Source organism: Neolamprologus multifasciatus, chromosome 20, assembly GCF_963576455.1.
Source record: "Neolamprologus multifasciatus chromosome 20, fNeoMul1.2, whole genome shotgun sequence".
In the NCBI taxonomy this organism is placed as follows: Eukaryota; Metazoa; Chordata; class Actinopteri; order Cichliformes; family Cichlidae; genus Neolamprologus; species Neolamprologus multifasciatus.
The window spans coordinates 36,315,437-36,338,187 of record NC_140458.1 but is presented as its reverse complement, the minus strand read 5'-3'; the positions used below and the strand labels follow the sequence as shown (position 1 = coordinate 36,338,187).

The 22,751-nt window shown below is 40.9% G+C and overlaps 3 protein-coding genes across 9 annotated transcripts in view; 2 read left to right on the top strand and 1 right to left on the bottom strand.

Moving 5' to 3' along the window:
* Positions 1–124: 124 nt before the first annotated feature.
* LOC146495513 (transmembrane prolyl 4-hydroxylase-like) lies at positions 125–12,601 on the bottom strand. Its single transcript, XM_085146189.1, has 9 exons — positions 12,233–12,601; positions 11,906–11,987; positions 8,126–8,322; positions 7,882–7,972; positions 6,810–6,972; positions 6,491–6,676; positions 6,210–6,300; positions 5,960–6,083; positions 125–2,402 (listed from the first exon to the last, which is right to left on the bottom strand). The coding sequence occupies exons 1-9, from the start codon at positions 12,599–12,601 to the stop codon at positions 2,194–2,196; spliced, it is 1,512 nt and encodes a 503-aa protein (XP_085002315.1). The 3' UTR covers positions 125–2,193.
* LOC146495514 (secreted frizzled-related protein 5) lies at positions 8,322–11,846 on the top strand. Its single transcript, XM_085146192.1, has 4 exons — positions 8,322–10,321; positions 10,814–10,989; positions 11,066–11,152; positions 11,244–11,846. The coding sequence occupies exons 1-4, from the start codon at positions 9,801–9,803 to the stop codon at positions 11,561–11,563; spliced, it is 1,104 nt and encodes a 367-aa protein (XP_085002318.1). The 5' UTR covers positions 8,322–9,800; the 3' UTR covers positions 11,564–11,846.
* The window catches only part of LOC146495512 (cyclin-dependent kinase 17-like), a 40,136-nt gene continuing 29,801 nt past the window's right edge, over positions 12,417–22,751 (top strand). Inside the window, exons 1-2 of one of the 7 annotated variants that reach the window (XM_085146183.1) lie at positions 12,417–12,531; positions 21,175–21,335. In XM_085146183.1, coding sequence (XP_085002309.1) covers positions 21,206–21,335 — 130 coding nt within the window. In that variant the 5' untranslated portion in view covers positions 12,417–12,531; positions 21,175–21,205. The other 6 variants (XM_085146182.1, XM_085146181.1, XM_085146185.1 and 3 more) reach the window with 6 other exon arrangements.

The window sequence follows — 22,751 nt, the reverse complement described above, 5'->3', positions numbered from 1 at the left end:
GCTCAGAGAGGCAGACAGGGAGATGTAACCACACCGTTCAGTGCTTCAGTTGTCTCTTTTTTTTTTTTCTTTTTTCTTTTATCTTCTGAGTTTGTTATTTCTCCTTCTTGAAAAAAAATCTCAGTTTTTCTTTTTTTTTCAGTTTCTTCACGTTGGAACCCCTCAGCTCAGCCAAGAGATGGAAAATTTCACAAAGCGCCGCGGTCAGTTCAGCCGTTGACAGGAGGAGATTCAAAAGCAGTCCACGAAGCACTTGAAGGTAAGCCTGAAGAATCTCATGGATAAGAGCTAAATGAAAATTATACTGCGCCTTAGGGTAATGATTTTTGTGTTTAAATCGCCCAGTTACAAGTCCATTATCCCGAACTGTATGCCGCAATTCGACGGACGAAGAATGTGACCTGCTCCGCGGTCCGTTAGCTGTGACCGACGCTTCCCCCGCCTCCTCCCGCCGTCAGCTGACGTGATTGGCTGAGGATGCCCAGTGCTTTGTGCACAGCATCAGCAGCACAGCATTACTACGGTATGTCAGCCCGGCAGCGCGAGCCTGTGAGTCCGGAGTCAGGGCAACAGAACCCGTATCCGTAGATGCGTCTCCACAAGCATTGGGAGATCCGCCACGACAGTGCAGGAAAACAAACGTAAAAATGTTTTAGGTGGTCCCGAGATCCAGCCGAGCTGTGCGTGTTTACAGCACGCCAGTCAAAACGCTAGAATTCTCAGGTGTATGCACACTCAGCCTACGCATTTAGATTTCTCTAGAAATTCAGTTTTATGTAATCGTCTGCAGATTATCGTTCACTGTCACTATCAGAGGTGTTTCTGCGTAGTTACGGATCTGCTTACAAAGATACAAATCTCAATACGCCCCAAAAGACAAATATAGATTCAGAGATTTGTTTTTAATTTATTTTTCACATTTATAAATATGAGCTTTAATTCATGCGAGCAAAAATTTTAATGCATGACAACGTTGAATGAAGACTGAAGATTGCTGCTGTTTTAAGCAAGAGGCTTGTTGGTTTTCAGTTAGTTTCGATTTGTGTTTTCTGAGACACGTACAGCACCTGTCTGCCTAGAATGTGAAACCTCCATCACCCAACGTCAGTAACGCATATGCGCTGACGTCATCAGTTGGTCATCCAAAGGGACTATTGCCGACGAGTTCCCCGTGTATATCACAACTACCTCATATTCAAGTCACAGAAATAACTGTACATGTTGGCGACATCTAGTGGTGATTCTTTATATAACATGATGTGAGCAGTTACACAACACCACTAATATTTTTGTACCGCTGTTTTGTATACTGTATTTAATGACATATCAAATACAATAAAACACAGATCCACCGCAACATCAAACCTTTATAAATATGCATTCATTTAACTTAAATCACCAGACGGTGACAATAAATAACACTGAAATAAATAGTCTCAGACAATTAAACGCGCTTTGAGTTGTGAGAATAAAAACACACAAGTTGAAATACTAGAAAATCTAATTTAAATTACTCCTGAAGGACTGGCCTTGCACAGCCAGTGTGACAAGTGATCATTCTATACAGTATACAAGATTCCTGCAATCACCTTATTAAATGACACATCATGACGAAAGTTCATTTTCACTGTAAGGAAAACTGATGAACAAAATAGACATACAAGAGTTCACAGGAATTTCCCTCAGTAACACATTCACTTATGTATACTGTGATGAATATGGCTTTGTAACAAAGGCTTGAATTCCATAACAATAAATGATATAGACCTGCAAGAGGAGGAGCAACATAGGTAAACCTAAAAGGAAGGGAGGTAAGCAGACGTCTCTCTTAAACATAACTGCATCTTTTTCCTGTTCACCACATGGACCCCATATATAATCTATTACTCTACATTTGTAAGGCTTGATTTTCATAAAGAATGGCATTGCCTCTGTTACATTATTTGTACTTGTTAATTGTGCTATATAAATATGCCTCCATAACTGAAAATTAAGCTCCCCTAGTAAAATTCACTAAACGTGCAAGACAGAGATATGTAGTGCTGTTTTGTGCAATTTTTAATCTGACTACAACATCTGTCAATGTTAAAATAAACAAACAAAAAAAACATCTGTCAGAACTCACTGGCTGCGATGACGCAAAACTGGCCTAGTTTTAAAATTAGAATGACTTTTCTCAATAAAAACAGCCAGCTATAGATCCTGGTGGAGGTCGCTGTGTGAGAGAGACTGATAATCCATGCCTGATTTAGCTTGATGCCTTTGAGCAACTACTCTCTGGTAGCGGGCTTGTTGCTGGTAATCTGGGTCCACATTTATCCAGCTGTTGGCCACCCACTTCACTCCACGTCTGACTGGACAGTCGCCGTGAAGGGAATACTCATCTAACTCACCCATCCAACCTGTGGAAGCCAGGAGAGAAGCAGCGTTTAAGAAGAAAAAAAGTTTTAGCAGTTACTGGAGTCCTGAAAAATACCAACAACAAGCGAGACAAACATTTAGACGTTCAACTTTACAGATTTGATGTTTGCTGCACTGTGCTGACCATTTACCACAAGTTAAATATAATCAGGTTAAAAATAAAGTACACCCCTCTTCAATTCTAAGGTTTCACATATCAAGACATTAAAAGGTCATTAAATGAAGTAAATACAACTTCAGGTGAACAATGACACATTACACCGTGTCATTTATTTGTTATTTTTAATAAATGTTAAGCCAAAATGAGACGCAGTGCACTTACTACTTCTATAGGAATTAAGATGATAAGTAGCAGCAGCAGCGCATTGCTGCTAAACAAATTCAGTTGATTAACCGTTCATCAGCGAGTGTGAGAAACTCTATAAAAGCAGAAGTTTTGGCAGTTTGCTGGTCTGGAGAATTCAGCTGTGTGTTAACAAAATGCCGAAGAAGAAAGACATCAGCAATGACAGGAAGACTTATGAAGCCATTTCCAAGACAATTTAAAGTCCATCGTTCTGCAGTTAAAGAAATATTATTCACAAGTGGAAAACATTTGAAACAGTCTTCCCAGGAACGGATATCAAAGCAATTTCACCCTTAGGTCAGACTCCACAGTAATTAGAAAAACCGCAAAAATCCCCATGAACTACATCTCAGACTCTACAGACCTCAGCTACCATGTAAAATGCTAATGTTCACGACAGTACAATTAGAAAAAGATTGAATAAGTGTGGCTTGTTTGGAAGTGTTTCTTAAGAGAGATCCTCTATGTTATATCTGAACAGACCAAAAACTACTGGAACGTTTGGAGAAATTGAAATACAGTTTATCAGCACAAATCCTTCATGCCACCTGTCAAGCATGGTGGTGGAGGGATAATAATCTGGGCTTGTTTTATAGCCTGGGGACTTTGCAGTCACTATTGAGTTAACCTTGAACTCCTTTGCATGTCAAAGTATTCTAGAGTCAAATTTGAGCTGTTCTATCTGGAAGCTCATCCAAAACTGGGTCGTGTAAAAGGATTATGGGCCTCGTTTACTAATATATCCGTGTAATCGTTCCTACCCTGCACAAAAAATGATAACAATGCACATTTTATATTTCTCATTGTTTTTTCCATACTTTAGTTACTGTGTCGAAGTTTGGGGGAATACATACGAGAATACTATAAAACCTTTAAACTTATTACAGAAGAAAGTGATACGAATGATTCATAACGTTAAATATAGAGAACATACAAATAAATTATTTATAAAATCAAAATTATTAAAATTAGGAGATTTAGTGAAACTACGGACACTGTTAATTATGTTTAAGGCTAAAAGTAATATTTTGCCTTCTAAGTTACAAAGAGTATTTTTAACGTGTTCGGGGGGAAATGTTATTTTAAGCATCAGCTAGCTAGGACAACACAAAGATCAATGAGTCCAACGGTTAGGAGTATACGACTGTGGAACTCTCTTCATTATAATTTAAAGAGTTGTATAAATTTACATTGTTTTAAAAAGTGTTACATGTCTAAAACGATAACTCAATATGAAGATTGTGAATGAAATTGGAGTTAATTGAATAAGGATCCATTATTTTTTGTTTCATTTATTTAATTTCTCATCTTTTCTCCTTGTTACTATGTGGAGTGGTATATTCTGATTGTAAATTTGTTGTTTGGTTTGAGTTAGGACTGGAAATAAGTGTTAATGTTAGTTTGTTCCTTGATGTTTGGTGCCCACTTGCAATATAAGTTGGATTGTAGATAGGGGGCGGGGTTTAATAAGAATATATTCTTCTGCCTGCTCCTTTTCACACGTGGTTGCAGTGCTTTACTGACAGAAAGTGTAGTTGGTTTGTTTGAAAGAACTAACTGTGGAAACTGTTGACCAAGTGTGAAATAAATAAATAAATAAATTTATGAAACGCACGTACCATAGTGGGCACAGGCTTGTGGAGTTTCCAAACATTTGCATACTGCCCTGCCCCAATTTTTCTATATAAGGAAACACATTTCCCTCCAGGTGACGCAGAGAAAGTGGAGACGATGATATGGCAGGAGAGAAGCCTGCATTTGTAGACTAAAAATAAGGAGAAAGTCATTCTATAATAGTGTCTGAAGTTCAAGGAGGAAACCAGAAAAGGAACAGGTTTCTGAAGTATTTCCACAGGAGTGACAATTGTTCAAATAAATAGATGAATAGCGACACTCAGGCTGAAACAACAGGAGTGCTGAATATGATTTGCCCAGAGACAGACACTGTGGTTCAAGTAAATAAACAAAAACAAACAAACTTTGGGATCAAAAGTGATATGAACAAGACGACACGAAAAAAAGAAAAACAGGTGGAGGCCAAGGTCCATATAGCCTAATCTACTGGCTACACGTTAGAAACTCAATGCAATAAAGAAGAAAGAAAAAGAATCCAGATTCCCTAACAAGTATTCTGATTACTTACGGTAGTTTTAACACCGTAAATATTAACTGAAAAGCAATCATTTTTATCATTATTTTTAGTAGTATTCAGTTCAAAGATTTTTTTTAATTGGCAAGGCAGCCAGGCTGTGATTTGTTCATACACATGGTCAGAAGGACTTCTACATTTGTTCATAAAGAACAAATTCAGGTACGAAACTATTGATCAGTCACAGATTTTTCTGTTTGTTCATAAGCACTAATTAGGGCCAATGATCCCAACCACCGCAGCAAATCAACAACAGAATGGTTGAAAAAGAAATGAGTAAAGGTGCTGCTATGGCCCAGTTAAGGAACAGACCTCAACCTGACTGAGATGTTGTGGCAGAAGCTCAAGAGGACTGTGCATGAATGGATAACTGCAAACCTCAAGTAAATGAAGCAAAGCTGTAAAGAAGCACAAGCCAAAATATCTTCCATAGAGAGAGATAAAGTCCCAGACTCGTACAGAAAACACTGACCTCAAGTTACTGCTTCTAAAGATGGTTATACAAGCCATTTAATCATGGGCTATATGTTTTTCATACACGGACTCTGCTGTTTGGCTTAGTGCTTTTAAAAAATAATGAAATGCCGTGTGATCATGTTCATCTGAGGTTGCAGTTTCCTAATTGGGACTGAAGATTGTGGACTGATATGTAAAACCTTAGAATTGAAAGAGGACACATTTTCCTTTTACCGTGACTTTTTTAAATCATACAATATGTTGTTAAGTTATCGAGATGTTTTCATTGCTGAACCTTTAAACCTAGTTATTTGTGTCATGGATGTGGCGAGCTCTGAGGTTACATGAATACTAATGTCACACTGAATGATTTGTGATCCTGTTCTTGAAATGATTCAGTAGTAAATGAGCTTTTGTGCTTTACAAAGAATTTTCCTGCCACTCATTCAGATGTACAGAGATTATTTTGTCACAATTCAATAAGACTGAAATAAAACTATCAAATAGCAGGCAGACAAAATTAGCATACTGGACTGCTTACTGGCTTTGTGTGTGCAATAAATATAGCTAAAATCTTCTATTCTTACCTCTACCATCAGAGAGATGGTTGTACCACAGGAGAACTGTCCCGGCAGTAGGTTTAATTCTCAGATTCCCTCTGCTACACGTCTCCTGGGTGTCTGTTAAATCAACTCCATCCTGGACAAGTGCCTAGGACATGAGAAAAAAAACTGTAAACAGCTTTTGTCTAATAAGTCTAGTAAGTGTCAGATTTCTTTCTCTCTGAATTATCATATGTAGGTTTTAAACAGAGTGGAAAAAGTAAGGTACACTCACCTGCCCCTCATAGGTGCGATTGTCTGCCACAGGAAAGGTGGATTCACCACCTTCTTCTACAGAAGTGAGGTAGAATAAAACTGTAAGATACCTGGAATAAAATAAGAAAGGAAGCAATAAATAGAGATGAAAAAAGGGTTTCTCCCTATGAAAGGGGACATTGTCCTGTTACACAAATACAATTAAAGTGTCTGACAACAACTTGTTAATAAAAGTGAATTTTAAAAGTACTTTCTAAAAAAAAAAAAGTTACATTATATTACAACAGAAGAGATGCATACCGGCAAGGGACCTCGGTGAGAGCAGATGTGTTTCCTGCCAATCGTGTATGCGCACAAGTTGTCTCTGAGTTGGAAGGGCTGCTGTCATAGTGTGAATTACTAAAGTCTCCATGTTCATAGCGAATGACCTGCAGGGGTTCGCTCAATTCAACTAATGCAGAGGGCAGACGTGTCAGACTGGTTACTCTGTGTAAAAGAAAAATTTAAAAAACAATAACACATCGTAAGACTTCAGATACAGGAGTGTGAATGAATAACGCCACAATAAAGCGTGTGCGTGTGTGTGTGTGTGTGTGTGTGTGTGTGTGTGGACAGTGACCTGTTCCTGAGTGTGCGCAGCACATGGTGAGATCCTGGGCCTTGGAAAAGCCAGGTATGCTTGCTCCTTTGTTTGAACTGACTATGAAGCTTCCCACTTTTCTCTTGTCCTGGATGCTGGGATACATCATAAACATGCCTAAAATCCCCCAATGTCAGCATCCCTGCCAGACATACACAGAAGCAAGAAGAAACCAGTCTTGCAGTTAAGCAGTGTCATGATTTCATGATTTATGTTTGAATTCTACTTCAGGAAACAGTAAACTATAACAGCCTCCATTCTTTCTTTTCTTCAATTCCTTTTGCTTCTATCTGTAAAAATATGCTTTTACTCTCAGCAAAAATGATTGTCTGGTCCCCATCAGTTCCCCTGGGAGACAGTGTCCCAGCCACAACAATAGCTCCAGGGTGCCAGAGGAGAGATGGCCAGGGAAGGGGGGTGGGTTGGTAAACCAAAAAGTGTGGAGGAGGGAGATGGGGGGATACAGGGTATCCGGGGGAAAATTAAGAAAAGGGGTTGGAGAATAATTGGTTTTTAATGAGATGGGACGAGGCGCATCCGGACTGGGATGTGTAGAACGCCTGGCACAATGCTATCAGGTCAAAAGGATGTCACTCTTCTTCCTGCCTTGCCACTCACAGACTCGCACGCAATCACAGCCACCAGTGAGCAGTTAACTCTAGTCTTACCAGTACACAGCCACTGCAGAAGCACTCACACACGACTGAAGGAGACTAGTATTTACACACTTGAATTTGACCTGCACTTATTTACTGAGTATGCAACAAGTTTGCTGAAAGCAGATGGAGACCAATTGCGACTAGCTAAAAAAAAGAATAGCATTTTTGACATTAAGTATTTTAGGGGCACAGAAAAGCCCAATCAGAATTGAAAAAGAATATTTTCAAATAACAAAGGTACGACATGGTGGGATGAACAGGAATTGGTTAGGTTATAAACAGTATCTTACAAATTAATTTTAGTTACATCTTTATCCAATTATGCTTTTCTAAATAGTCACTCAGGACAGAAGAAATTCAGAGATGCATGTTTGAGCTACATGAGCACGGACCTGTGGGGCAGGACTCCAGACCGGTCAGTATCTGCCGTAGATTGTCGGGACTCAACCAAGTTCCATCTTGAGAATGTGAATGACTCACAATCTAGAGGAAACACCAGAGTGTTTTTCTGATCTCAGCAGAAAGCAAAACATGTGCTGACAGTTCATCTAATTTTACATTACAGAGAAAATGACTTTTTCTGGAAATCAATTTTCCTCCTGCAACTGCAGATGCATGATGTTTCTCTCTCATCACCTCCTGCTTCTGAAGCAGCCCATCTTGGTTCAAGTCCAATAGGCTGAAGACCTCTTCTGTGCTGAGTGAAAGCAGTGGCTGGTTTGACTCCTCTTGTTCCTGGCTGGATGCTGTTGCCTGGCTGTCCATTAAGCCCTTGAGCTGAGCCAGCTGTACCACCACACGGCACTCCTCCTCAGACAGGAAGCCAGGGATCTCTGACAGGAACATAAAGACAGTAGTAGCAGATGTTATGATCCATTGGAGCCTTTGGCACATACGACTCCATACTGCATGAAATACCAATTTATTTCACATTATCTAATACACAAAGCCATGTGACTGTCCATTACAAACTTTATGGGAAATCTAAAATTTCCCAGCTCACAGAATGAGAATAATGTAAGCTTCTCCCGAGTCCTCAATTCCATATAGACAATTAGAATAAATCATACATATTCCTCTTTTTTAACTTCATTTTTTATATTATTTCATGCTTTTTATTTTGACTCTTTGAATCTTATGTCTCTAATGATGTGTGAGTTCATTCTACATTGGGGTGATGCCAACTTTAATGACAAACTGCCTTACAGTTTTTAAAATTAACGTTTTTCAACAACAAAGGGAGGTTTCTGATTCTCCTCTTTGGCTCCTAAATATTTCTTTCAGCAGGTCTACCTGTGTTTCCCCAAAAATATGTTACACCGACAAAAAACGAAGTATTCTTGAATTAGATACAATATAAAGGCAAACATTACAAACGTGATTTCCTAGAATTTGTCCATGCCTTCAGTCATTTTCCATCCTAATAAAAGGCTTCCGGCAGGTCTGGCGCTTGTACAGTAGGGGCCTTGTTTGTCACCCGTGCCTTTTACACTGCACCCTTGGTTAACCCCCAGTCCAGTCAAGCCTCATTAATTGTGACAACTGATATGAATGAAGGGGGACTGAGCCATCCTCTTCTCCCTCCCACCGCTGTCTCTCTTTCTCCCCCGGAAAGGAAGTGACCTGCTTGTCTGAACAGGAATCAGGCCACGGCTGCACAGCAGGACAACGCCAATTTTATTTGCATCCTGCGCAAATGTTTATACACAATGCAAAAGCATGCACTTTACTATCTGCACATGGGTCTCAGATGTTCTCTCGTTTCAGGATAATATCTGATGAACTTCTCTTGAACATTTCTTTGTGGAAAGTTATCCCTCCTGTGGGCAGTAACAATCTCTATTAAGAACAATATAGGTTTCTAATGAGAAAGAAGTATTTATATAAAAAAAGATGCATAAATAATGCATAAACCAACAGAGGGAAACAAGGTAGTTAAGTGTGGTTTGACTGAAAATGTGGGTTGGAAAGAAGTGACGAGTTTCACTACTATCAGGGTCTGCATCTGCCTTAATGTATGCAAATGATTAACCTGGCTCTATAATACACATTTATATCTGCTGACCCATGTAAGTGCATCCATGTTTCTCTTTTAATATGCACTCTTCTCCTTTTCCTAACTGTTCTCTACACCACCCCTTACCCCCTTCCTGTGCAGATCTGCTCACCACCCACTATAAATACACCTATTTGGCCATCCTCTCCATCACTTTCACACAGCGATCATCAATTACTCAAAAGAGACACTTGAGGATTTCTTCTACTTTTTGCCTTCTGAGCAGAAGAGCTTTGTCCTCATTAAATATCCAGAATGTCCTCCCATTCATCCTCCCTGCTATTCATCCTTCTGCTTGCTGGGCCTATTAATCTGTTAGCGGTGAGTCCCGGGAGAGTAAGTACAGGGATGGAGGAACGAGTGAGGACAGAGGGTAAGGTTGGATCTGGGGTAAAGAACAAGGGACACAGGGCAGGTATTGTGGACAACAGTGAAACTGGATTTGGAGATACCAGTGTTTCTAAACCAAGAGTTTTTCCAGGAGGGGATAGCGAAGTTCTAGGAGAGCCTGGTAACTTCAAGTCCACACTTTCTATCAGCGAAGACGAACTATGGGAACCCAGCAGCTCCTCTCGCTGTGTCTCTATCCCATTAGGCATGGCCCTGTGCCAAAATATTGGCTATAACACCATGAGGATGCCCAACCTGCTGGGCCACGAGACTCCTGCTGAGGCTGTACAGCAGAGCGCCAGCTGGTTGCCACTCCTTGCCAGAGAGTGCCACCCTGATGCCCGCATCTTCCTCTGCTCTCTCTTTGCTCCCATCTGCCTTGACAGGTAAGTTTTTATGTCTTTTGTACTAGAATTTTTTTCATATTAATCTGACTTTTTATAGGGACCGTTATATCTCATGTTTTTGTTTAGAAATGGAGTGGATAGTGTAATACTGGAGGAGTCATAATTGCTGAAAGCACAAGATAACCACAAGTAGCTACAGACTTATTAACAGAAAATCCAAAATGCTAGGTTAATGAAAATGTTGTTTAGGAGCACATTCATCAAGGGATAACGCTTTTGACCACTATGCAAACTGTGCAGCAGTCTCAGCGGGAAAGCCCTGATTTCACAGAGAATCCAGGCCACCAGAAAAACCCTAAATCTCCTCTTTATCACATTAGCAGTCTGTGTGCAGTCTAGGTGTGAAGAACAAAAAAACAAGGACCAAATCTCTTTTAATCAAGTGTTGTGTTGTCCAGCACTGTGGTATTGATTTCAACCCATCATCTACTAATTGCTGCCCATCTTCCCTCTCCATCTCTTCTTCATCAGATTTATCTCCCCCTGCAGGAGCTTGTGTGAATCCGTACAGGACAGCTGTGCTCCGATCATGAGTTGCTATGGCTACCCATGGCCCGAAATTCTGCGGTGCGACCAGTATCCCGCGGACCATCTCATGTGTATCTCGTCCATCACTAACACCACCGCTGACACAGCAGGGCGTAGAGGTGAGAAACAGGCTACGCAGACACACCTGCTGACTTTACTCAACAAGTGATTCAATTAGTGGTTTAACTATTTCAGCACCACAGGCGAGCTGTCGGGACTGTGAGCTGGAAGAGGCCTCCTCATCAAATGATTTACTTCAGACTTTTTGTAGGAGTGATTTTGGTGAGTTTCAATATATATTTTATAATTATCACACACATGTAAGGTTTGATAAACAGTAAATGTGACTAAGGCTTATCTGCCATCTTCCCAGTCGTGAAACTACGACTGACAAGGCTCAAATACAGCCCAGTCAGTCTATCTCTGTTCTCACTGGCTGGTAAACTGGACGTCCTGAAGCAGGGACCCTTGCTAGGTGGTCAGCTGCGCTCGCGCATCGAGCTGTGGCTGGAGAGAGATGCCACCTGCGTGAGGAACATGACACGCCAACACCCACGAGGCGGCACCTTTCTTGTGACAGGAACAGTGCACGGGGAGCGCCTGGTGGTCAACAAAGCTTTCGCCTGGCAGAAACAAGACAAGAACCTGATGGCAGCTGCACGCAAGTGGAAACAATACCGATGCAGAAACTAGGATTATATGTTTAGGAAGAAAAAGTCGAATAGCTGACTTGAACTGAAACAAGCACTAAACAGCTGTGGTTAGGGGATAAAGTTTAGAATTAAATCATAAGCCTGTAAATAAACCTTTTCTTGTTTCATTTGTTGTTTTGTTGGGCTTTTTTCCAAATCATATCCAAACTATTGGTTGAGGAAAAGTTACCAGACAGTAAGATGGTCACAACTACAGTGCTCAATCAATATCAGCACCGTGCCAGTCAGGCAGAATAGTTCAAAGAAATAAAAGATGTTAAATAGAAAATTTACAGAGGTTTTTTAAGTTTCTTTATACCTGGTCTTTATTTGCAAGGCTTACCAAACAGCAATGGTTTCAGACTAAGCGTCTTCATTTCATGTGTTTTGTCTGGGACAAGAGACACCCTCTGAACATGTCCAACCTGCAGACGCACAAAACACATAATCACAATCAGCTTTATTGGCCAAGTATGTGTACACATACAATGGTTTTTGCTATAGCACTTCCATGTCACACCAATTACTTTACATGTTTAAATACTTCAAATGTAGTTGAAACTGTTTTAACTAGAAAGAAATGCTGACTTAACTTTACAGGAAGTAATGTATATGGGTGCAATAACCTTTGAGTCGAAATGTCAATACCGATACTGTCCCCGTTTCTTACCCGTATTCCCTCAATGCGAGGGAGACTGAAGCTCTGACTGTAGTCCTCCACATGCAGCTCTCTGGAGGACGGGGCAGGATGGGGTAGACGCTTCCCATTATCGCTGTCAACAGCTGAGGACCCTCCGTCTCCACTCACAAGATCCCCAGGCCCGTTGTTGTAGTGCACGTAGAGCAGCAGGGCGATAACATTTAGGATGTAAACGTGAAAGAAGACCATGACCACGACGAAATAAGCCCGAGAGCAGACATTACTCCTCTGGATGTGTAGACGAGTGGAGCGAAACGGGGAATTGTAAGGTAAAGATGAAGGTTCGTCATTGTCGTCAAATTCGTTCTGCTCTTTTAGATATTCCTGAGCGGCCTCCATGTTGTTATTATTATTTCACCAACTGAAAGCTGGAAATAAATATGGATAGTTATTGGGTAAAGTTATTGCAAAAGTCAAAAGGTTTGGTTTGTCGGATGGCTCGACGTTAGTAAACCTCAACTAGCTAGCTACCTATGTAGCAAGCTCGGCGGAAAACCTCTGACCGTTTCGAGAAAAATAAACCTTGTCGTCTCTGCCGCTTTCAGTCAAAGAAGTCAGACAGCTTCGCGTATAAAAGCAGGTATGCCCACAGCCGTGTACTTTGTTTAATATATAGTTCATCATTAACTGAAGTAAACCTAATCCCCCTTTAGCTAACAGATGCGCTGCCCCTGACAACCTGCCTAACAACAGGACGGACAAGCCAAAGAGTCACGATGGAGCAGGTCGTCGTTTCGGAAGTCTTGGTAAATCCACAGCGGCCTCTAATGGCGCACAGCCGAACAGAAAGAGCTTGTATTATTCGTTTTTAATGATTTTCGACTTTTCTCTAAGCTTTGCTGAACTACTTTGGTGCCCGTGATTTTACTTCTTCAGGCTCCACCCAGTTGACCGTCTGAGAGGTTTAGAGAGGAACTGCCTGGTGCAACAACTCTTAGCCTCCTAAGACCCGAACTCTTCCACGACATGCGTTTTTAATTTCTCTTTGATATTTGGGCATATTGGGGCCCGATGAATGTAAAAACAAAGAATTACCAGATTTTTTTTTTGGCCCATGTAGAGCAAAATTGAGTATTTTGGTCTAAATAACCCAAAATGTGATGTCCACATATGTGGACGGCAGGTCCTAGGAGGTTAAAGAGTGACTGCAGTAATTTTGTTAAGTTTAATACTGCCCCGTTTACGTTTTATTACCCTAAAAGCTGTAAAATGTTAATATGTAGTAGTCAAATAAGCATCCTGGGAGAAAACAAAGTGTAGTGTTCCCTCTAAAGTGTATCTGAAGTAAGCTAAAATTTACTCTTCAGGTTATTTGTGTCAAACTCCTGGTGAAGTGTGTCTTGCTAAACAATAACCACATTTGTTGGACAGTTATTTTAAAGCATTATCTAACTTTGCTTTAATTTTAATTATTACTGGAACATAACTACAATTATATTAATAACCGGATGCATTATTCAAAGTCAAAAACTGCTTAAAAAGTTTTATAACTTTTTCCCCAAACAGTATTTTAATAATCATCCCTCCCATTTTGCTTCTAACATTTTTGGTTATATGAAATTCATAGATTTAATTCCATTGATTTTTGAGTATTATGCATCTATTCTATAATGTCTCTGAGGCCAGCATAAGTAGTCTGCAAAGAGGGGAGGTTGCAGAGACAGATGCAAACAAAATCAAAAGCAGCACCTGAGATATTTTGATTCTGGAAACTTTTACTGATTAGTCATAAAATAAATGCAGTCTCAGGCCATCTTTTAATTAACTATATTACACTTTGGGTTACAAAATCAATAATCACAGCTTATATTTAATTATGAGTATATATTCATTCTCTAACACAAGCTGTGATTTGTCTTCGCATAATAATATTATGCATTTAGTCACTTATTATACACTGTTTTTTGAATGCATAGCTATCATTTCTGTTTAAAAAAAATCATCATATGATGATGTGGGGCTAATGAGATTGTACTCTTCTGTCTGCTCAAGAGTGTTTTGTAATTTGATAAGCAATGCAATTTTGTGCTGTAAAATTTGCTAAGTTTATTTATATATAAGAGTGGTGAGCCTGAGATGGTTTGGATATGTCTCGAGGAGGGAGGGTGGATTTGTTGGGCAAAGAATGTTGAAGATGGAGCTGCCAGGCAGGAGGAAGAGGAAGGCCTTTGTGGATGCAGTGAAAGAGGGCATGCAGATGGTTAGTGTGACAGACTAGGACGCTAGTGATAGAGTGAGAAGGAGGCAGATGATATGTTGTGGGGACCCCTAAAGGGTGCAGCTGGAAAATAAAAGGAAGATGGTTGTTATGTGAGAACATATTTATTATAAAGTGTAAAATATGTAACAGCCATTTACGTCTGCTCTATAGATATATTTGTTTGTGGCATTTTCTTATGGCAGATGAATTTAATGGATAGAGTGTGTATGGTTTGGAAATGTACAGGGAGCATTTCATGTGTCTTTGTTGATGTTAATAAGAAAAAAAATCTATGGCATATCTGGAATTATTTCACTTGATCGTTATTATGATTTGTGTACTTTCGTTTTTTAATGCTTCCTACATTCATACTCAAATGTGTTTATTATTTAATTTTATTTCAAAATATATGCTTAGCTGTAGTTGCTTATTTTGTTGCAATAGGTTGCACAGAGTTTAGGCAATGTTCTGGTGCAGTTTTAGAAGCCAGACACAATGTTTTTCTCCTTCTATGCTAAGTGTACACGGGCTACTTTAAACAGTCCCTGCAGAATTTGCTCAATTGAATGAATTTGTCTTATATGTGAATGCAGGCTTCTGCTTCTTGCTTCAGCCACGTGGTGGCGATGAAGTTCAGCAGGCAGAGTTATCCCCATCAACTGTTTGCTGTGTCATCTATGATTTCCCACGCAATTGGTGGGGAATCCAGGTGATCCCCTCTAAAAATAAAGGGATCACCTGTAATAACGTATTGTTTTTTTAATGATTGTCTTCAAAAACATGCGAAGCTGTTCAAGTATGTTCTAAAGTAGCCACATTACAAGGAGAATAAAGCTGATAATGTTAATAAGGGCATTACTGCATGTAACGGGGCTTTTAAGGAGTGTAATTAAACTCATCCACACCCGCACAAATAACAAACAAACCAAAAAATAAAAAATCCCTGCCGAATAAAATCAGTCTTAATTTAGCCTTCGCGATTACGGATCTTCGGGAGTGTTTGTTTAATGCTGGCAAGCGAAACTTGGCAGTATTTTCCTTGATGTGGATGCCAACTATGCAGGGGTGGATCATTCTGCTGAATTTCCATAATATCTATGCATTATTCACTAGGAATTTTCTCTGAGGTGCATATTTAGATGGGAATGGGGTTTGGATAATGAAAGCTAATTTCCCCGGTGACGGTGCTACCCCGAATTAATCTATCTGACCCCCCTTTTTCCTGAGAAAGACACTGTTAAGAGTTGGTGGTTTTGGGGTGGATGTTGAAAGGCTCCGATACGCACACGTCCACAGTGTATCTCACACACGCACACCCCTTGCGTTGTTTTCCGGGATCACGCCACTGCTTCCACTTGGGATCTACACAGCAGCAGCAGCAGCGACATGGCTGATCATCACCGGACGGGACGGTGCAGTTTGTGAGCGAAAGTTAACGCGAAAAATGAAATACAGCGGACCAGCTATGTAGTCGTCCAAGCGACCGGACACTGCGACACACCGTACGGCGCTCCGATGCAAATTATTTGAAGGATTGGAGGCGATCTGGTGTATTTTTTTTTGCAGCAAAGTAGTTGGGGGAACTTGTCGCAGTGGCTTCATCCCAACGTGCTGCCTGGATTACCACACAGAAGTGGAACAATAGTCTCCTGCAGCAGAAACACTAGCAGGTCAGTGGCAGCGGGGCTTTTCCCGTTTGTTTGTTTATATTCGGTCGTGTTGTCGTTCTGGCTGTGTTATAATAACCAGCATCGATACCCAACCACGGCTGTCCTATCACCTGACGTTCCAGGTAGGCTTATTTTTCGAGTCGCTAAACAAAGATGCCGTTTATAAGTTGGCGTGACCGGGGTCAGATTGCGAGTCTGTGTGGAACTGCTGTAGACAGATCACTGCAGAAAACTGAATCGCAGTAGCACATAAAGCCGATAAATGGCGACTCGGGCACCAAAGTCCAATCCAAATTTAAGTCCCTTGGGCAATAGAGCCCAAAGTCTGGGACCATTTCGGCGCCGTAAGCCGTTCAAACAGAAACTTAAAGGTCAGGATAGCGTCAAAGATGACCCCAGCCCCCCTTTCCTTTGAGTTTCTGAGCTTGCTTGGCGGATGTTTAACTTTTCTTTGCCCTGCTGGATTCTCCTCCTACCGGATACTCGCGTCAGGAAAACACGGGGAGAGAGGAACTGGCCGAAAGTGTAAAAGGCCTGGAAGGTGGAGGAATCTCCCAGCCAGGCCCGAGCCGGAGCGCCACCGTGTATGTTTGGTGTGGGGGCTGTACGTGTGGGGGCTGCTTTGTGCTGTTCACTCTGTGCGCCCTGCCCGCAGTCACGTCGAGACTGGACGGGATATCTCGCCCGTATATGTGACCGTCCAGAGAGAGTGTGCTGCGGTCCTGCAGTGCTGTCGATAACCTCGTGGATGTTCGCCATAAACCCACACCGCACACGCTGAACAATTAACGTCACTGGCGAACGCAGGGCTCCACATTATTTCCTTAAAGTGTGCTGGGAGTATCACTGTGCGCTAAATAATTTATGGACATCTCAAAGTGGGATGTCCAGATTGAACACTGCGCGCATCCGTTACTTCTTTTGCCCTTGCAATGCACCCCGAATAAAATAAAATGACACTGATAATCCACGAACAGTAATAATCCGTGATGATCTTGAATATGTATTTTAATTTGTAGTCATGAATTCCTGACCCTTCTACTCTTCCTTTTTCTTTGGCAAAGAGCTCTTTATTTCAAAGTGCGGATGTATTGCCAGGAAATCACTTCGTTACACAGTAGGAAGAATTTTCTTGAATGTTGTTCATTTTTATAATCGAATAAGGTAGTTTATATTCAGAGCAGTGTGTTCTTGTTATTATTATTGTTGTTATTGTTACATAATGATAACGTTTTGGATGGAAAGTTATTCAGTAGTTAAACTGTGCCAACTTTCCATAGATGACAGTCTTGTGATGTAGTGTTCTCCCAATGTTCCCAAATGAGCTATTCGGATCTACTTCTGTGTATAGGCCTGCATCTATGTTATTGTACCTTGATGTTATCATAATATTGTTATGTCTGAAGATAAGTAAGATTAAAAGTTATATATTTGCCATTTCTGTATCTAAAGTCCCTTTGTATTAATATCATGATAATGATAACAGTCACACTGCAAAGGCTGAAATGAACATGTACTAATCTTTCTGTACTATCTCTGATCCCCATGAGCCAGATCTGCCAACAATCATACAATCACACTTTCTTCTCCTCTCATGGCACATGATGACATTCTAGATCTTTTGCTCAGTCTTTTCCAATATGTTTTATTTGTTATTTTGTTGTGCTTGTTCATTCAACTTCTTTCCATATATTATTCTCTTAATCTGTCTCCGGGGATTCAGATTTAGTGATGGGATGCAGACAAGAATCCCTTGGGTTTATAATGAGAAGGGACTATTGTCTGGGTGGATGTGTGTAGGATTCTGTAGTTGGGCAGATTTGTGCGTTACTCATGCATCCCCAGGCTGCTGTGCAAAAGCAATGTTGTGGCATTGGAGTGGCACTGAGTGCCTGCTCCACTCTGCCACATTGCATGTGTGTGCATGCATGCGTATGATTCATGTGTCATTGAATTTCAGAGTAACGCTTGTTTATTTCTGATGAAAAGAAAAAGAAAAATAGGTGCTGGATGTAAGACAATATGGCTGGAGAAAATGGAGACCATGGTCACACAAACAGCTGAAATACTCTGTGTGTGTGTGTTTTATGAATGCATCGGACAGCTTGTGTGTATATTACACGTTCATTGTGCAGGCATCGGCCCCGTGGTCCATTCATTACTTTTCCTCTGAAGAAGTCATAATTGGCACAATCCTAGAGCCAAGTTGGATGAATGACGCTCCGTTATGCTCTCATCCCAAGAAGTTTGGCAGGAAGTTTCTGAAGCTGACGCTGGCATGTTTGGGTGTCAGTACTGAGAGATGCGAATTTTGAATTATCAGCTTCTTCTTTTTGCCTCTTTCTCTCTCACTTTTCCTTTTCTCTTTACCTCATAGACAGAAACTGCGGTTCCAGTCTGGGCCTGTAACCTAGCAACCCAAATGGTGTGTCTTGAATAAATCAGACTGTTCCTCTTCTTTCCTCCTCAGGAGTCTTTTAGTTCACCTCGCCTCCAGGCTACAATATCCATGCAACCACCCCACACATGCATGTGAAAACACATGTGCACAGTGTGGTAGAAAGTCAGAGGTTTTATCTTTTTCCTGCTTTATATCAATTACTCCGTTGACCTTTGATCTCTTGTGTTGTTTTATTACACAGCCCTTCTTAATGCATACGAGTTTATGCTCTGTATTGCTTTCAGAGCTAAAACACCAGTGCTTCTTATGCTCTTGAATGTCCTAGAGAATGAGTGTAGCCTTTGTCATCTGGAGTGCGTCCCTCCATTAAGTGGGAGTTATGCATAGCAGAGTTATTTGTGGTTTGCCAGGTGTCCGTCTGCACATGCTGCAGCCTGGAGCCACATGTCCTATCTCATTCACTGATGGGGCTCTGCCAACATCGTCACACTCGCAGCTCCATCTGCATCACACAAGACTCAAAATTGAGTGCACAGTCAATTTGATTCTTGACCATCACTGTTGCACTTAAACGCTCCCGAACATCTGAACACATCTTACATTGTCATTAAGAATAAAACGTGGTATAGCCTTAGCTTCATAGTTTTATTAAACACAGCTCATTAAGTGGAAAAAAATCTGTCTGTCTTGAATTTCCTGAAAAACATCTTTAAAAATAACAAACTTTACAATTTAAGGAGGATTAAGTAGCTATATTTCCATAAAATGAAATATTTATAATGAATGCTATGTGTTTATTTTGTATAACAGTCTATTAGAGACCCTTATTTTGTTCTATGATAAAACTGGAAATCTTAACTTGCTATACACACAGAGATACCCAGAAGTGCTTCTCTGTATGACCCACTGGATGCTGAGATTTGTGTTACTGTCCATGCTAATTCAACCCAGATAAGAGGAAGACTGGGGAATTGGTTATTGTTGTGTGCCTGTGTGTCTGTGTCTATGTGTGTGTGCTTGCCTGGATACCAGCAATATCTGTCTGTCCTAATGATAACACTGGCATTTATTTATCTGGGTAATAGGCAGAAAATTATATCTCAAGTGTTTCCCCCTAATATGACTCATTTATTCCTGAGAATGTGTGGATAGTCACTCCAAGGTTACGTGAGGAGAACCCAATCTTCTTGTCCAAGCAGCCACCTTCTCTAATGAAGTCTGGGAAAGCATGCAAATGAGGATTTTGGGGGGGGGGGGGGGATTTATTGCATACTGATAATCCATGTAGCGCATGATACAAAATAAACAAGTTACTTTCCTTTTTCTCTGTTTTTTCCCTTCTTTGGCTTTTTTTAATCTTCGAAGAAAAGCTTGCAGCTAAGGTGTAAACGACATCTAACTAATCTCATGTAAGCTGGCAGAGGCAATGTTGTGAGCAATAGATATTGTCCTAAGCACATCTTCTGGTGAAAAAAGGCCAGTTGTCCCCAGCGCTAATGTTTGAACTCCCTCGGAGCACTAGTTGTCTCTAATAGGCCTGAGAGGATGAATGGCTTTTGTAGAGGCCTCCAAAGTTGGACACAAAGAGAAAGGCAGTGGGTGCAATGTGTATTTGCCCATGTCGCTGTGTGTGTGTGTGTGTGTGTGTGTGTGTCTGCGCACTTCTGCGTGCCAGCTCACAAGCCCTTATGGGTTTGATAGAAGGAGCAGGAAGTGGAAGGGAGACAGGAATACTCTGCCATAGCCGTGCCTACCTTCAGGCCATTAAGGCAGAGAGTAGAAGACAAACTGACTTCCACACACAGAACTGCACACATGCAAAGGCACAGTTACATACACTCATGAAATAGACAATAAATGTACTGAGAGGCGCCTAAACAATATATATATTTGAAAGCTCACTGAGGTTTACAAAGAGGTATACAAGCACAAATACACACAGTGTGGCTGTACCACTGAAGAGCAAGTTGCTGTAAAACGCTATGTCCCTTTGTCCACATTTATTTTAAGGATGGGATACGTCTGTCCTGCAGATGCATAGACACTGTGCCTTATTTACAGCTAACTTTCCATCAGTTATCATATGAACAGCAGGTTGAAATGGAATATTGAAGGATTTGCTGTAGATGTGTCGATGCGTCGTATGATAATACTTTAGACTGCAGTTCATACACAATTAATTCATAGCATGTAGTTTATGGAGCACCCAGTGAAATGCTTGTCAATCACAGCTCATCTGGGAAAGCTGCTCTGGTCTGAAACCTCTGGGAAGTTGCATTGTCAGCAGTTTGGTTTTATTTTCAGCACTTTTTTTGTTTGTACATTTCTTTTTCTCTCTTTTTCTACCCCTCTGTGGGTTTTCTTCATCTCATTCTTTGTCTTTTATTCTGCAATGTTTGCTCTTGGGATACATAACAATGAGGACACAGGCTGTTTGAGCAAACAGAATCTCTGGGAGCTTAACGAAATGCAGAAAATGCGCACGGGTTGCACTGCAGTAGTTTACCTGCACAGTGATAGAATAACAGGGTAGCATGGATGTGGTGGTTGCCGATGGTGATAATGACAGCTCTGAACATGTTGCAGGTAGTGCTTTTGATTATATAATTATAATGAAGGTGGTGCTTTTCTTCCCCCTCAGGCCTGAGGGCCCCAGTGGTGTGACTGAGAAGATGGACAGGATGAAGATCATCAAGCGGAGGCTGTCCATGTCTCTACGCAGCGCTCGGCCCGTTGATGACTCTCTGTCCGAACTTGCAGAACAGATGGCCTTGGATGAAGCATCCACAGCTAGGGACAATGGTGAGAGATGTGAACAAGAACACATGTACATGCAAACACCTTAGCAAGCATTGGCACTCAGACATACAGCATGTGCACAGAGACCTACAGTTAAATTAACAGGCAAAGTTAATCCTTTTGTTACTGAAGCGTAGTGTGTTTGTGATGCTCAACTACACTACACTGTGTGCACCTACATATATACTGGAATTACAGTAACACAGCGTATAGTAGAAGAAACAGACAAACAGTTTATACTGTCCTTATGATAAAGAACAGATGTGTCATCTCCATAACCCTTGTAGGAGTCTGACTCCAGCATCTGTTATGCAGATTTTCTTTTCATGCAACTGCAGTTATTAAAGGACACCTGCTCTTGTTTCGCAACATTTCAAGACATTATGACTTCATTTAGAGCTTTTATTCAGTACAAGAAGACCAAGCAATAACTAAATGATGGTGTAGGTGGAGAGGGTTAAAGCAAAGGTCCTTTATGATGGATGAAGGTCATACAGAATTAAGGGAGCAGATCTTTCACTTTTCCTCACTTTATGCCATTTACACTGATGCCCTCTCAGAGATAATACATTTCTTAATGCAAATATCTCATAAACTGTATGTGCCTGTTTAAATGTGTGTTTGTCACGTTTTTCATGTCCACTACTCTCATAAAGTCATACAGACATGCAAATGCTAAACAGAAGCATATTCATGGTAGCTTCATCTACTTCTATAACCCACTGAAGCCATCCATGTTAACCATCATCATCTTTACCACAATCTTCATCACAGTTAACCTAACAATTCAGTTAACCACTCAGACATCAACACTGAATGGTTAAGTTAACTGAACCACTGGCAGTGCACGCTGGGAATGTGTGGGAATTCCCAAATCTGTCAGACACACTGTTTGTTTCTTCATGTTTTCACATAAGAGGAAGGAAATGTCTGAAAAACAGTGTCATCCTAAGACACTCTGGGTGCCATCTGCTGGGCATCGTCCGTGACTGCAGGTCCCACTTGGGAAGAATCAGAGACCTCGCACCCAGGCACTATCTTTGTATGTGTTTGTCAGAACATAGGGAGGAAGGAGGTTGTCTCAGCTTTGGCAGAGGGTTTTTGTGTCAGCTCAAAAACAAAAAGCAAAGCTTAAGTGTTCAAATATAGCTGTGTTCTGTTGGCCGCTTGGCACGGAGCGATGATGCTTGCTTGTTGCTGTCACTACAGCTCCTGGGCTGCAGCATCTATGGCTCTACCCCATTCAGTTTTGCTTACTGGCTTCTTTCTCCTTTTCATTCTATTTTTACATCCCTTGCTTTTGCTCTTGATAGCTAAAGCGATGTCATTTCCAAAGAGTCCAGCTAGCAAGTGAGAGAAGGAGTGGAATGGAGCTAGTGATGAGGAGAGACATTAAACTTTAACCAACTGCTCTACATT